At 40.6% G+C, this 14,811-nt stretch overlaps 1 protein-coding gene across 2 annotated transcripts in view; it reads right to left on the reverse strand.

The window, feature by feature from the left end:
- Positions 1-14,811, reverse strand: part of LOC110973145 (uncharacterized) — a 33,645-nt gene that overhangs the window by 13,337 nt on the left and 5,497 nt on the right. The window contains exons 6-20 of one of the 2 annotated variants that reach the window (XM_087133561.1): positions 14,422-14,590; positions 13,205-13,435; positions 10,457-10,570; positions 9,853-9,963; positions 8,847-8,957; positions 6,876-6,989; positions 6,363-6,476; positions 6,072-6,185; positions 4,790-4,903; positions 4,412-4,525; positions 4,055-4,168; positions 3,184-3,297; positions 2,576-2,692; positions 1,949-2,043; positions 323-553 (exon numbers count right to left, since the gene is read on the reverse strand). In XM_087133561.1, coding sequence (XP_086989687.1) covers positions 323-553; positions 1,949-2,043; positions 2,576-2,692; positions 3,184-3,297; positions 4,055-4,168; positions 4,412-4,525; positions 4,790-4,903; positions 6,072-6,185; positions 6,363-6,476; positions 6,876-6,989; positions 8,847-8,957; positions 9,853-9,963; positions 10,457-10,570; positions 13,205-13,435; positions 14,422-14,590 — 1,977 coding nt within the window. The remainder of the gene's footprint in view (positions 1-322; positions 554-1,948; positions 2,044-2,575; positions 2,693-3,183; positions 3,298-4,054; positions 4,169-4,411; positions 4,526-4,789; positions 4,904-6,071; positions 6,186-6,362; positions 6,477-6,875; positions 6,990-8,846; positions 8,958-9,852; positions 9,964-10,456; positions 10,571-13,204; positions 13,436-14,421; positions 14,591-14,811) is intronic. The other variant, XM_022223710.2, reaches the window with a different exon arrangement.

Raw genomic sequence — 14,811 nt, forward strand, 5'->3', positions numbered from 1 at the left:
TCTTCACCACTGAAAGGTTAATTGTACACCAAAGTCATACATCTCTTGGGCCCATCTGAAATACTCGGCTCAGCAAAAAAGAACACATATTGATAATTAACTTCAAGCGACAACTGCTGGTCAACCGGTTGTCAATTTTCCCTGGTAAACCATGCATTAAATACATTCTGGGTACCAGGCAAAATTGACCAGCGGTATTAACAAATGGCTATTACTAAAACTTGTTTATGGCAATTGGTCATAGCCACTAGCCAGAGGCTTCCATAGGTTCACATGTTACACCTAGCCACAGCCGTGCAATCCCGACGCAGCTTCATCATACCTTGGTGAGATCTTTGGCAGTGCTGACATCCAGCCCCTTTACCGATCCCATGGCCACCTCAGAAATGAGGCCCAGGCTCTTGGTAGCTACCTCCATGTCCCCCGGGTAGATGATCTGCTTGCCATCCCCTGTCCCTTCCTCAAGCCTGGGGATCTGGGTGAGGTTCTGCAAGGTGTTGGCCAGGTCCAGGACATCTGTGGCGCTTGCATTACCAGATTTCAGAAGCTCAGCCTGACAGAAACCAGTTGTTTTTTCAGGCTCAAATCATTTATGGTGTTATTCTGACAATATGGGTTACTCATTCTATAAGATGAGTTTAAAGTCTCCAAAACTACTTTTAAATTTAATAGAGGCCTTACAGATCTACTGCCTGTGCTCTCAGAGCATCCTGCTTAGGCTTGGACAGTATTGCATTTTTAATAATGTGATTTCCGTGATAAAAAGATTCTTTGATTTGTGGTCTAGTGTATGTTATCAAAAAAGAGTGGTGATAACCGGAGACATTCAATGAGAACGCTTTCAACTACAAACCAGCATGATGATATTGTTGTCAATGTAGTAAAACCCATGAACTTAAGAAGTATCCAGTTATTTTTCAAACAGCAAGTCAGCTGGACAAATACGTCACATATTTCTGCTTAAAGTGACCGTACAGACATGTGGTTTCCCATATTTTCAAAGGCTCTTACAAACATTCCAAGAATATTAGCAAGAATACAATGGTATTGAAATTCCATAATGGTATTTATAGATCCCAAGTCAGTGTTGTTCAGTACTAAAAAAAAAATTCCACTATTCAGTAACACCAAAAAGGCAAGCCCTGCTAGCTCATAGTTCAAGGTGGGAGCTAGTGTGCGCATGCGTTGAAACTGCAGTTTATTAATAATCTCAAAACAACACATCATGAGTGTGTCATGGTACGCAATCATGATGTATACAGTGTTGAGACTGAACACCACTCATATGCACATTGTACAGCTAGGATTGGACAAGTCAAAAAATGCGCGTTGCATAATACACATACAAGCTGGCCAGGTCACGAGACAAGAATATCTCGAGAGATTTTGCTTCAAATATTTTGAGCTGTTGTACACTTCAGCACAATACTAAAGGGCACTTTATGAACGAGCAACTTTTAAGGATAAGCGTATTCCTTCCAAATTTGCTCTGCAAAGAAATAAATGTTCTGAAAAAGCACGCATAATGTAGCTTTAAAGAACTCTTACACAATTGAAATCAAGGAGACATCAATGCTGAGGTGAGCGGCACCATGCTCTAATGCATGTTGCATGTATGTTGCATATGCATATGTTGATCAGCTTTCAAAAGCCCATAGGTCCAAGGGGCACTTGTGCACTTGCATGACCAGATTATAAACATGGTACCAATGTAGTACTACAACTTGTAACCCTTGTTGCTGGAATAGTCGAAAAATAACTCTCAAGATTTTATTCTCATAAGCTGGATGTACATATCATTGTCAAACTGTACCATCGATCAGCGTGAAAATTTGAGTGCACTCTTTGAAATCCAGATCAAAAAAATATATAAAAGCAAAATGTTCTGCTGACAAAGTTTGCAGGATAATTGCTAGGACTTTACTCTGTAGACACAATTTTGACGTACCTTCCCGCTGACCTCCGCAAAGGCTGGACTGACACACTGTGACAAGTCAGGGTTGCTCCACTTGGCTTTCAGATCGCACCAGCGAGACGCATTACCTGAGTTTATGGCAGAAATGCGAGACAAATTTACACTGACTTCCAACAATGTGCATCCTGCCCCCTCTCAAGGCAATGCAAATTAAGGATGCTCATCAAAACTGCAGCCTTGAGTGCATGTGGATCATAGCGTCATTCAGATGACTTCCACTGGTTTGGGTTTTTAATCATCACTGCTTCCTCAACCCCTTCCAGAGCAGGTGGCTTTGGACCAGTGATACAGCAACACAAAATGCCACAGCTTTGATAAATGTTCGTCACTACACTTGATATAATCTGGACGTACCTGATTAGATCCAGAAAATTTTGCATTCAAATATTCAAATTTGGAAAATCATATTTGAATATTCAAATTCGAATATTCAGATATTCGGCACAGCCCTACAAGTATCACCGGTGAAGGATGAAACTCCTCATATAAATGCCTCAATGGTTCTGTACTCAATGCACAATTTTGACCATTAGAGAAGTTTACTGACAAGTGAGAAGTCCCAAAACATAATTTTCTCTGGCCAGCGATTCTAGTCCTTACCATTTGTCCCCTCTGGACAGGGCTTCATGTTGGTCTCACCAGGTTTGGTTTCATCCCACACCAAGCCACTCCCCTCGATACCATCCGGACCACCTGCACACAGTGCCTCGATATCCTCTGACAAACAAGGAAAGTACAGACAGAAAAAGAACCTTAATATTGCTGCACAGTGTTAAAGGCGGCTGCAGCATTACAAACCTGCTTGGACATGTGACTCGTGAACGAAACAGTTTAAAGAGCAGATGCATTGTTTTGGGGTGAGGCTTACTCAGGCTTTCCAGAAAAGGGTGTTCAAACTGCAATTTTCCATGTTGTATTGATAACTAGCAGCTGTATCAATCCAAGTCAGCAAACAGTATTTCACTCAAAATTTATCTATGTGACAACGTACACGTTAACATACAGGGCACTGTCTCAAAGTGAACCTAATCCCAGACCACACTGCATTCTAAAATGGCAAGGTCTATTTGTATAAATGTGTGGCCACCAGCTGACGATGAATATTATACCCATAACTTTGAAAAATACATATGACTATGTCTTTAAGCCCGTTTTTAGACAGAGTGGAAAGCTTTCACACAGTACGGAGCAATTCCTGCCAAGCTCACCTCCTTCACAGTATTCCCCGATGTAACCATCTGCACAGTGACATTCAAATCTGTTCACCAGGTTCTTGCATGTTGCTCCATTCTTGCAGGGATTGCTGGAGCATTCATCAGCATCTATGATGAGGAGTGAGAAGTGAAATGACACTGTTCATTTATTAGCTTTCTGGGTGAGATAAGAAGCATTTGAAATCCCACAAAAATTTCAACAGTAGGATAGGGGACTTTGTGTCCTTACTTTATGTTATAAACTTGGAAAATGAAAATTGTGAATTGAAGCAATACTCAATATGGTGCAGTATCAGAGTTTATCCTCCAAAAAAGATCTATTTATGGGTCAACATCCACAACTATGTAACACTACCTTTAACCCCTCTAGGATGTATGTAAAAATCACATTGAAATTAGAGGATGGAGGACTGTTAGGGCGAGCTGCTTTGCTTTGAAGACTGGGGATATTTTGCAAGTGAGATCAACGTGAGTTGACGCACAGAGAAACATTTTGAATTACTGTGACATCCAGTATAACAAGCAGTAGCTATTGCAATATTTGGTTGTGAAGGCGTGCGCGAGATTACCATGATGCAGAGCTGTGTTTATGCTATGTGACCGAGTCACGTGATGTCAACCTTTTCCCAAAAGGCAATGTGCCCTTCTGTTGATTTCAGCCCTTTAATAAAGACTGCTTTACTAGCTACATTAAGAAATTTTTCTTCTAAAACTCTACAGGATGAGTAGTGAAAACAATGGTTGCGCTCACCACTTTCTGTTACTCAGTACACCTCTAGTTTTTTGGCACCTGCTTCAATTCAGACCAGCGCATGCATAGAATTGCATGCCAAGCCAGTGACCGACAGGATCTTTAGCAGTTTACCTGTTTGGCAGTCCAGGCCGATAAAGCCAGCTTTGCAGTTGCATTTGTACTCATTCACTTGGTCAACACATGTCCCGTCGTGTTTGCACGGATTGCTTGCGCATTCATTTATATCTGCAAAAGTTATAGGCCAACAAAGCTACGTATTTCACCTGCTGGTTTTAAAAATTTAATTTTTTTCATTATTGAGAAAACCATTTCTCAATATTGAGAGAAAGATTTGAGTATGGATATTGAGAACCAAAGCTCCGGATGAGTTAACCATATTTTGACAAGCCATTTAAGAAACCTGATCTGTAAAATGACATTTTATTTTCTACTGAATTATAACATGATGAGAATAACATTTAAACATACCATTCTGACAGTGAACTCCATCGTAGCCTGGTAAGCAGGCACATCGGTATTGGTTGACTTCATCTCTGCATGTCGAGCCATGCTGGCACGGGTTACCAGCACACTCATCAATGTCTGAGATGACAAAAACAATAAAGAATTACAAAAAGTTTAAATTTATCTAATCAACTAAAAATTGACAATCTCCCCACAAATTTACACAAAAGCTCTCAAAAGTGACCCTTATCTTCCCCCAATGTGGCTTTGAATATCTGATGTTAAATTCCTAATTTTTTACCTCTAATTTTAGACCAAAGACAAAACAACCATAGATATAGCAAAGAAATACAGTCAGGAAACATAGTGAACAACCCCAACCAACAGATTTTCAACAGATACCTTCTTGGCAGTGAACTCCTCTGTAGCCCAGGGAACAGTTACAGGAATAGCCATTAACAGCATCCACGCATATTGCACCATTCTGACACGGACTGCTGGCACATTCATCAATATCTGTCAAGAAAAACAAGACAGATAAAGCACAGGAAAAAAATATAACTTCTCATCTCGACTTGCCTTTTTTGTTTGTGTGTTAGATTGTTAAATATTTTGACTTTCTGGTTGCTTAAAACAACATAGCTGGGTGAAAGTTCAGTAAAATATTCCAGAAAATCAATCAATCAATGAAGAAAAATTCGCTGTAATAACAAAATATGAATGAGAAACTTGTGCTCCTTTAAAAAAAAAGGACAAGAAACCATTTTTTCAGACTCGACCAACAAAAGGAAATGTCCATTATGTCACAGTAGGTCCTAAATATGACTTAGAAATTTGAATTGGCAGGCTGAATAAGAAAGAGAAATCGAGAAAAAAAATTACTCTGAATGTCTTGCAAACTTACTGTTATTGTTACAAAAATTTGTTGAGTATCATCAGTCCTAGTCAATCACTGCCAGCAAGGAGGAATGCACCTTGAATATGGGTCATTCCAGAAATTAGGGGTCCAAAAGTGGGACATTTTTGTGTCCGTTACATCTGACCTTTGTTATTGACATAGAAATATCACAGGAATTGATTGCAAACTATTACTATTTGTTTGGTTGGTAAATTGCATTCATTCATTACTCTTGGAAATTAGAAAATGTGTTCTGAACTTACAAAATCATATGTCAGATGTGACAGAGACACACACAAAAATGGCCCCCTCATTTTTGGAATTACCCATATTCTCTTTATTGCCTGAACACAGATGAATTCAGAGACCATTATAACACTATCCCTGGTCTTTGCAGTGGCCCCCACCAATGGCTGTAAGCAGTGGCATATCCAGCAGGTAGGGTGGGACAACTTGCCCCCACTGACGGATTTTTGAGTAAGGTTTTTGATATTTTTTCTCTCCCAACATCATATTGAAAAACCTGAAGCCACTTACTTTAGAATTTGCCCCCCTCCCCCGACACCAAAAACTGGATATGCCGCTGGCTGTAGGCACCTGAAAATGTCCCATGAAATGACACTATCATAAGGTTTGAATAAGTTGAACCACACAGGTGGCCGACGTGAACATCATGTCGACTTCTTTCTTTCATGAGTGCAAGTAAAAACTGACATCCTTAAGTGCATGTGTTGTACAAATATAAATATAATATGAACACGCAACAGTCACTGAATATATCAATACCTGATTGACAGTTGATGCCTTCATAGCCAGCTGCACAGCTACAGTTGTATTCATCAATGCCATTATGACATGATGCACCGTTGAGACAGGGTCTACTTGAACATTCATTTATGTCTAGGGTTGAAAAAGTTGTAAAAGTAATAACTTTTTTAAAACTGGGACATCAAATCCAATCCAATAATCATTTAAAAATTTAAAGATTTAAGAATATTCTGTGTGGATTTTAGCAGCAACTTTAACCCACATTCGTACTCAGTCAAGAGAATTTTTACTGTGATGGTCTTGTACTACCGATTTCACAGTGGACTCCATCATAGCCTGGTGGGCAAACACACTGGTATCCATCCTCCATATCAAAGCAGGTCGAGCCCTGCTGGCAGGGACCACTGGCACACTCGTCAATGTCTGTAAGGACAAGAATTTAGTTTTGCACCTGAGTATAAAACTGACAATCATAACAGGTCACATTGAGAGTTTAACTGTGGTTAAGCCCTACTTTGACATACATCAAACATAGCTAATTGAAAAGTGGCCTAGCTGACAAACTTGATTATCATCACAAACCAACCTGTCAGGGTTGATTTACATTCTTGGATCTGTGGAGGTGTAAATACATTGTATGCAAAACTAGGAACAAGAATCCCAGGTTTTGTGCACTTGACAGAAAATGCAAGATGCGTTGTTTCTCATTAATTAATTTTTAATTAACTGACAGCTAGAATTTTTTTTAATGTCTGCCCGATTGTTCAATTTTAAAGTAATATGATGACAAATCCTGATGAGACCATTCCAGTTTGAGCTTACCTGTCTCACAGTGGACACCCACATACCCTGGCTGGCAGTGGCAGGCATATGCGTCAATCTGGTCCTCACAGGTTCCATGCTCACGGCATGGGCTACTAGCACACTCGTCAATGTCTGATTCCAATGGACAATGGAAAAACAGTGGAAAAGATCCAATTAACTGCTGTTCCAAGACATTTTCCGAGGAAAACTTTCAGGGCTTAGATCAACTGTCAGGTTGGCAAGGTAGTTCTTTCCTCGCCTTCCACCTCTGTGGTCCCGGGTTCAATTCCCAGCCCGGTCCACATGTGGATTGGGTTTTCAGTCCCTACATGACTCCGTGGGTTTTACCCAGAATATTCCTCTGGGGTTTTCCTCCCACCTCTAAAACTGTACCTGCTTCTTACTGTCTCGTTTTACTGATGTTGGTAAATCTGGGTGGTTTGGCGGCTGCCCAAGGCACCCTTGTATGCCATCGGCTCAACCATGTTTAAATGTATTCATTGTTCCACGCTTAATCTCTTCATTGTACGGCACATATGAACATATCTATATGAAATTTGCGCTTTATAAATGAATAAATTATTGTTATCATTATTAACTGTTTTAAGGTTGATCTGAAAATGAAATAAATGCCAATGCGAAGAAAATTCCTGAAACATTTGTCACAAAGTTTATAAACAAAGACTGCATTATACAGTTGAAGCAAAAAGTTATTCTACCCAAATTTGGGGAAGAAGTTTGGACGTACAGTCTTGTCTGCACTAATATGACTAATAAAGAACATCAACTTGCACAGGCTTTAATTTGCAGCAACGTGAAGCAACGAAGCAATCGCTCTCTGTCTTCAAGGTCAGCCTTCTGTCATGCCAAAGGTGACCATGTCCCAGTGTTATTTTGTTAATAGTTTCCATTCTTTGTTCATCTTTATCATTGATTTTCCTATACAGTCTGTTCATGATTTGTGTTCAAAAGGCAGTATCATCCCCGAATGATCCCTGTTCACCACTTCCCAGGTCCCATCATGTGACTGGGGCCTGATCCCTGGCTATATGGTGTTTCAAGTTTTATGACTTCTGACTGGTACCCCCAAACAAAGGCATTGGCAAATGGGAATAGCTCAGTTGGTAGAGCACCGGTACAGTATTCCAGAGGTTGCAGGTTCAAATCCCGCTCCAGTCAATTTCTTTGTTCATCTTTATAATTTATTTGTAAGCGCCTAGTCAGTTTCCATTAGAAAGAGTACATTGAGATCAGTCTGACAGCCTGAAGAAAATGATCATTGCACAGGAACAGAAATGCTGAGGGGTTTCAATGGATTTCCATTGTTCTGGATTCTTTTACAGGCCTTTAACTCAAAAACTGGCTGTGGCGATTTGCAATGATTTTGGTATGGTTGAGTATACCAATGCCTCACTGAGTAACACAGGTACACGTCACTAAACCTAGTTTCCGTGGGGTCCAATGATTGCTGACAGCTGGTAAGATGCAAATATGTGGACAGTTATGGAACAGAAAGTGTGACAAATGGAAACGAATTGGTGTTAGAAACTGAAACATTTTCTGAGGAATGCTACTTTCAAGTGGTTTTGAACCATTTCACTAAACTAGTACTTGCATCAATGTACTTCATTTGATGGCATAGCTATTTGTTGACAACAGGGAATTCATGTCTAACAGTGATGAGGAGAAATATGCCATTGGGCTAAATATGCAGTAATGTACTCAAGCAAGAGGAACCGCGTTGTATGACATCATACAAGGTCATGTGCACGCATGGGCCTACATACACTACTCAACAGAGACGGTCATCAAAGTTGCACGTTATCCAGCTTCATGAACTGTCTGCATCCATGTCTGTGTCAGTCATAATAATGCAAACTGCATATAATCAGAAACAGTTGGTTGATGTTATGTTGTCTGCATCTCATACAGCAATATGGAAACAAAATGGAAGCAATAAGGCTTTCAAAGTGAGAGTTCTGCACTGACCTGTTTGGCATTGCGAGCCACTGTATCCTGGGCAATAGCATGAGTATCCATTGACTTCGTCAGTGCAGGTGCCACCATTCATACATGGGGAACTGGCACACTCATTCGTATCTATTAAAAATAAAGAGGTTAGCCTTGGGAGAGTGCATTGGCTTCCACATAGGGGAATCGGGTTTAAATCCATTCCGGGCTGTGGTTGATGTAGTCGGTTCCTAGCCGATTCCATCAGTTTTCCCAAAAATATTATCATCTTTTTTTTTACTGTGACAGACTGCCGGAAATTCACATGTTGATCTCTTTGAATCAGTGTTTACATTTTGGCAGCTATTATGCAAATTTCGGACACTTCATCCCTTTTTCCTACCTCTGGAAAAAAAGAAGATTCCCAAGGCTTTGCATTCACAGTGTAAGAAACCTATGACCTCGCACTTTCTTTCCTTCAAACATTTGATTTTTGGAGGAATCAGACAACCTAGTTCTATCAGCACTTTTGGAAATTACTTTATTTTTGGCACAAAGTAAAACCAAAACAAACTGAAAAACATCGGTGATTTTGCCGACAAAATACTGTGACAAAAATGTCATGACAAAAACTAGCCCTTGTGGTCGCACTGACAAGAAATTGACAACGTTCTTTGAACAGTTAAGCTGTTAACAGCAGTACCTACTGACCTACAGAATCAAACCAACAATCTGACCTGGATCAGCTTAGTGGTCAAGTGGTAAAGACACGTGTGTTTGTAAGGTGGAGGTTATTGGTTTAAATCTCATTAGAGCAAGTGTGTTGTTTTTCTGCGAGCTCTTTGAAAATCTGTATTTTTGATGAGTCAATTCTTCTTGTTAAAGACACTCCGGCAAAATAAATTTTATCTTGTCAATAAGACAAGTTTTGTGAGAGTAGAAAGAGTAAAAGACAATTTTGGGAGAGTATTTTAGTTCCTTTCCTTCCAAAATCATGTTTAAAGAAAATGGTTCTGGATGCCCCGTTGGGTTGATAGCATCTTACCAATTTCACACTGTGTTCCTTCATAGCCAGCCACACATGTGCACAAGAACATCCCAACACCATCTTGGCAACTACCACCATTCTGACAAGGTGCACTGGCACAGTCATCCACTGGACAAGTTAAAAACACAAAATTATGAAAAAATACATTCTGATTTGCAGGCATCCAGTGAAGTTTTGATGTGGTTTTTGGGAGTGACTGACTGCACAGTATGTAATCAAAGTTTTTCCAAAAAGAAACATTTTCAGTGACTGAAATGCAGTTTGTTATAACAACGATATTGTTTGGTGGGTACAGCACTAGAATGGTAGCCCAGAGGTCTAGGGTTCAACTCCCCATTCAGCTAGAGGTTTCTTTGATCAGCTAAATCCAAGTAAAGTTTTTGCCTTATGTAAACATAATATCTTATATATGAAGCAACACTGATTAGATCTGGTCAGCCAACTCTGCTAAGCTCTGAGCTGAGTGACTTCTGGGAAGTAACAGGTTTGAGACCCACAGGAATGAGCTTAACTGTTGTAATTTTACACCACACTTTACGATAAATTTGGGTCCACACGAAATAAGTCAAAATATGACAGCCCCAGTAACAGGCGGCATTACCTTCCTCACAACGAGTTCCCTTAAAGCCCGAGACACAGTTACATGAATATTCATTAATGCCATCCAGACAGGTCGCGCCATTCTGACATTGGTGGTTTACACACTCATCAATATCTGGGCACGGGAAAGAACTTCAATGTCCATTAAATGATATTGAATAAATTGAATAAAACTAGTTCCTTTGTGTGAGCACGGTTAGTTTACCTGGAAAATAGTTCACATACTTCATAAACAGAGATTACACAACCGGAGCATGGGTTGCAACTGAAAGTACATCAACATGTTTTTGCAATGAATTACTATAAGATACGGGTATATTTATTGTGAAAATTGAAAGAATACATACAAACACTTGCACTTAAATATAATTTTACCAGTACCTCATAGATATTTATGAACAAATACACCTCTTCTATTAGTGACATGGTCCAACATGTCAGAGAAATTTTTAAAAAATTATTCACAGGTATTTTCTTTAAACTATTGGCTACCCGGCAGTTTTGTTCAATCGTAAGTAACATTTTCATAAGAGGGCATGAACACTCATCATGCATGCATGTGACAACATGCAATGTTTGATAACTCCACCTATGATGAGGTGTGTAGAACATGTTCAGCCTTTGACAACTGTGTCAGGAATGAACCTCTCAGTTTCAGACATGCAAAACCAATTTTAACTTGGTTTGCTGGGATAGATGTACAATATGATGTGGCCCTTAGGTGTTTGCTGAGTTTACCTACTCTCCTTTGTGTCCGGAGGTAGTCAATTCAACCAATATCATGGACCAGTTTCCCTGATTCGGCCGGTACTTCCACACAAACCACAATGCATTGAAAAATAGCAAACACTGCTCCTTTGCATAAGATGCTTTCATTGTAAGGACCACTGTGTCACTCTAAGAGACAGTTCAAAGGGACCTGTAATTAATTGGCTTGTAAGGTTACATTTGGGGGGTTAACAAGTGCAGCATGCAGTCTGGCTCTGTCACATGCACAGAGTAAGGTGTGGTTCTGAGGACTGGGCTAGGTTAAATACATTTAATAGGGGTGGTTTGTGGAGGATAATAATTAATTCCTCAGTGCTCTGTAAGGAGTACCAGTCTACCCAAGTCTTAAAAAAAAGAGGTGTAGCTTGGTTTATTTTCCCACTACATGCTATGGGACTTGCGGTACTTGCAGCTGAAGTTCTGTACACAAATGTGTTGGGAGGCTGCGCAAAGTTTTTCCTAACACCCCTCTCTACTAATGAAAGATTCCACAAAGTTTTGGCCAATGAGCTAAAAGAACTGGCCCAAAGGCTCATTGACTAGTCTTGGTTACCAGAAGCTGTTCACAAAGTCTCAAGTACATTGGGGGCAACTGTGTTTCTCCCCACACCTGCAGGTTGACAGGACGATGTTGAAAGTGGCCACTGAATTTAGCCGTATCATTAGAAGTCAGAATGATCCTGATTGTGAAACATTCCCTGACAGTTACAAATAACAAAACAGTGGAAGCAAGCATCCAACAGTGGAATATCACAGGGGGGAGCAAAAGGAGATATGTTGCCAATTCTTTTCCCTTTTTTTAACTGAATTGAAATTATTGGAATTTCAGAAATGGTACACCATCTATCAGTAACCTTGGGGCAGGGATGAGGATTCTTGTACAGGTAAAGAAAAAAATGGATAGTCGTTTTCAGGAAAAAAATCCAATATGCCACTGTCATCCAACCTTATGGGTTCCGCACTCAAGCATCCCTTGGCCCTCCCTTGAACACCAATTGTGCCTGGTGCAGCCCTCAGGCAGACCCTGTACATTTCTACACATACAAACATTTAGAGCTCTTCTTGCAGGATACATGGATGGTGGCATTGTTGCTATTGCAAACAACTTGCGTGTGAAAGGGTCCCAGGCAATGCATGTAAACCTAAAGCACCAATTCTGCTTTTCATAAATTATTGTAAAATTAGAGTTATTTCTCAAACTTGATTCACCTGGGAACGCATTTAACAAATCATTATAACAAAGTACCTTTCAGCTCTTAGTCCAAAGAGCTGTATTAAATTACAAGTCCGAGAATCATGGAATGCATATATGGGGGTGGAACCACTGCGTTATGCCGTGCGTGACATGGGAATCCTGAGGGGTACGCTAAGAAGTGGGCATTTTGTGACAGAGAGAACCCCACCAGCCTTTGTATTGGTCATTGTTATACTTTTTATCTCAGGAATTCTTTTCAGACACCTAGGGGGGATGTGTTAAGGGACAAAAGGCTGGAGTGTGTATAGGGATTGGACTTGTTGGGGGGTACCCCTTTGTCCCATTTCGTGCCTGGTATTTGGACAGCCTGTTTTGTGCGTGCCAACTGTGAACCTTAACAGCACATGCATCCTGTTCTGGCCAACAGAATGTCAATTGGCCAGGTAAGAAAGTAACTTCTTTCTGTTATAAAATGTCGGCTGTGAAAGGTTGGGATGGAGGGGGTCAAAAAATCTGTCAAAGGGTGGACAGGGTGTTGGTGTAAAGTGTGACATGAGGTAAGGCTACTTCAGCTAATGCTAACCAGCCTCCTGTAGCTATATAGACCACTGCACTGCTGTGATTGGGAGGTGTCAAACCAAGACGTGCAAAAGAATCGGTGGTGCATGTCAACACACAGAGGAAATCAGTGATACGGGTTTCCGGTCGCGATGACAGTGCATCAGTGAACATGCGTGATTTTGGAGGGGTAACAGGTTTCCACTGTTTGTCTGCGCACACACGTACCTACGTCGCACGCCGGCCCGTCATAACCCGCAACACAGGTGCAGGTAAATCCGTTGACGAGGTCTTGACAGTTCACCCCATGCTGCCCGCAAGGCCAGGGCTGGCAATCATCAATGTTCTGGTCGCAAGCCTTGCCCTTCCAGCCCGGAGTGCAATTGCAAGTAAAGTCTAGATCCACGTTGGTGCAACTCCCCCCATTCTGGCAAGGGGAGGACGTACAACCCAGGACCTCTTTTGACGAGCACAGGAGGAGAAATTGGGGGATTCTTTTGTGCATTTGTATCAGTAGCACTTGCATTTTACTTTACCAAGAGAATAGTTTTCATGAACAAACCTTTGATTGTCCCTAAACAACATAATTTATTACATAATTTTAACACACATTGATGCCTGTCCAAATTTCTTTCACCTACCTATGGAACTCTACTATTGGGAACTGATATTGACTTCTTGCTACAGTAATGTATTGGAATAAAACAAAATTGAGCCTGAGTAATCCATGAATGCCATTTCCAAGTTCTATTGTCTTCATTGACAAAATGTTGTGTAAAGTTTGATGAGTGGACCTCAGATTCACATTTGACATTAACCAACTGGGACATTGCCAATGTGATGCTGCATTGGTAGAGAACTTGAGCAATATTACAGAGATCCAGGGTTAAATTCCACTTAAGTCAATTTCTCCCTTGAACCAAAGTTTACTGCAAGGCCCTACAAATTATTTGTTTTTAATCTTGTGGTATACTAACGTACATCGTCACCATTTTCCCATTAGTGTAATTCACTGTTTACATAAACCTGATAAAAGAAACTTAATGAAGTATTTTTGCTCAACATAGCTCATCAGGGGCACATTTTGGCACTGAAGGGCCAAAACAAACAAAAACAACAAACTTGACAAGAGCCGATGGCCATAGTTGCTTGCGACCACAAAGATCGTAATAATGCTGAAGCAATGATGAACAATCATAAACAAGTACTGGTGACAACCGCCGAGCAGCATCCCTGACAATTGTTATTTGTGCTTTTAAGTAGAACGGATGCAGTCAATTTTAAATTGAGCAAAGTTGATTTCAAGAGGTTGAAGCACTCGTAATAAATATTACTGCTATTGGAAATTTAATTAACAAGAATGATCCTCATTTGTCGCAGTAAAACTAATAGGGACCTTGAAAATTTTACTCTCAATGCTTGCAACTTTATTCTTCATTAGTTACCTGTGGAATACGCTAGTCGGAATCCTGTTCCAGGCTCCGCTGCACCCTTGAAGGTCAAATGTGCAGTGCTACTTGAGGAGCTGACAGCGTGAAGGGGGGACGCTGTCTGTAGCTCCGCCCCGCAAAATTTCGCCAGTCTGTCTGCTGCAGTGTCTGATCCGCCGTAGACCTGTGGGTACGATTTGTCAATCAGAGAGACACGTCTGGAAACTAAGGTCTAAGCGATCTTCTCTCACATTCAATGGTACGGTGTCTCTCCTCTGCCATGAGGGTTTCTTCGAGGATTCTTCCCTCCGCAAAACACTTGGCTGTGTTTCGTGGGCGAATGTAATTCACGTAGGGATTTAGTTTGTTAAACCATTTTTGCTCCTAAAATTAATGGTGAAAACC

This window comes from Acanthaster planci, linkage group LG02, assembly GCF_054643075.1.
Source record: "Acanthaster planci isolate LZ-2023a linkage group LG02, COTS_SCS, whole genome shotgun sequence".
NCBI classification, from domain to species: Eukaryota; Metazoa; Echinodermata; class Asteroidea; order Valvatida; family Acanthasteridae; genus Acanthaster; species Acanthaster planci.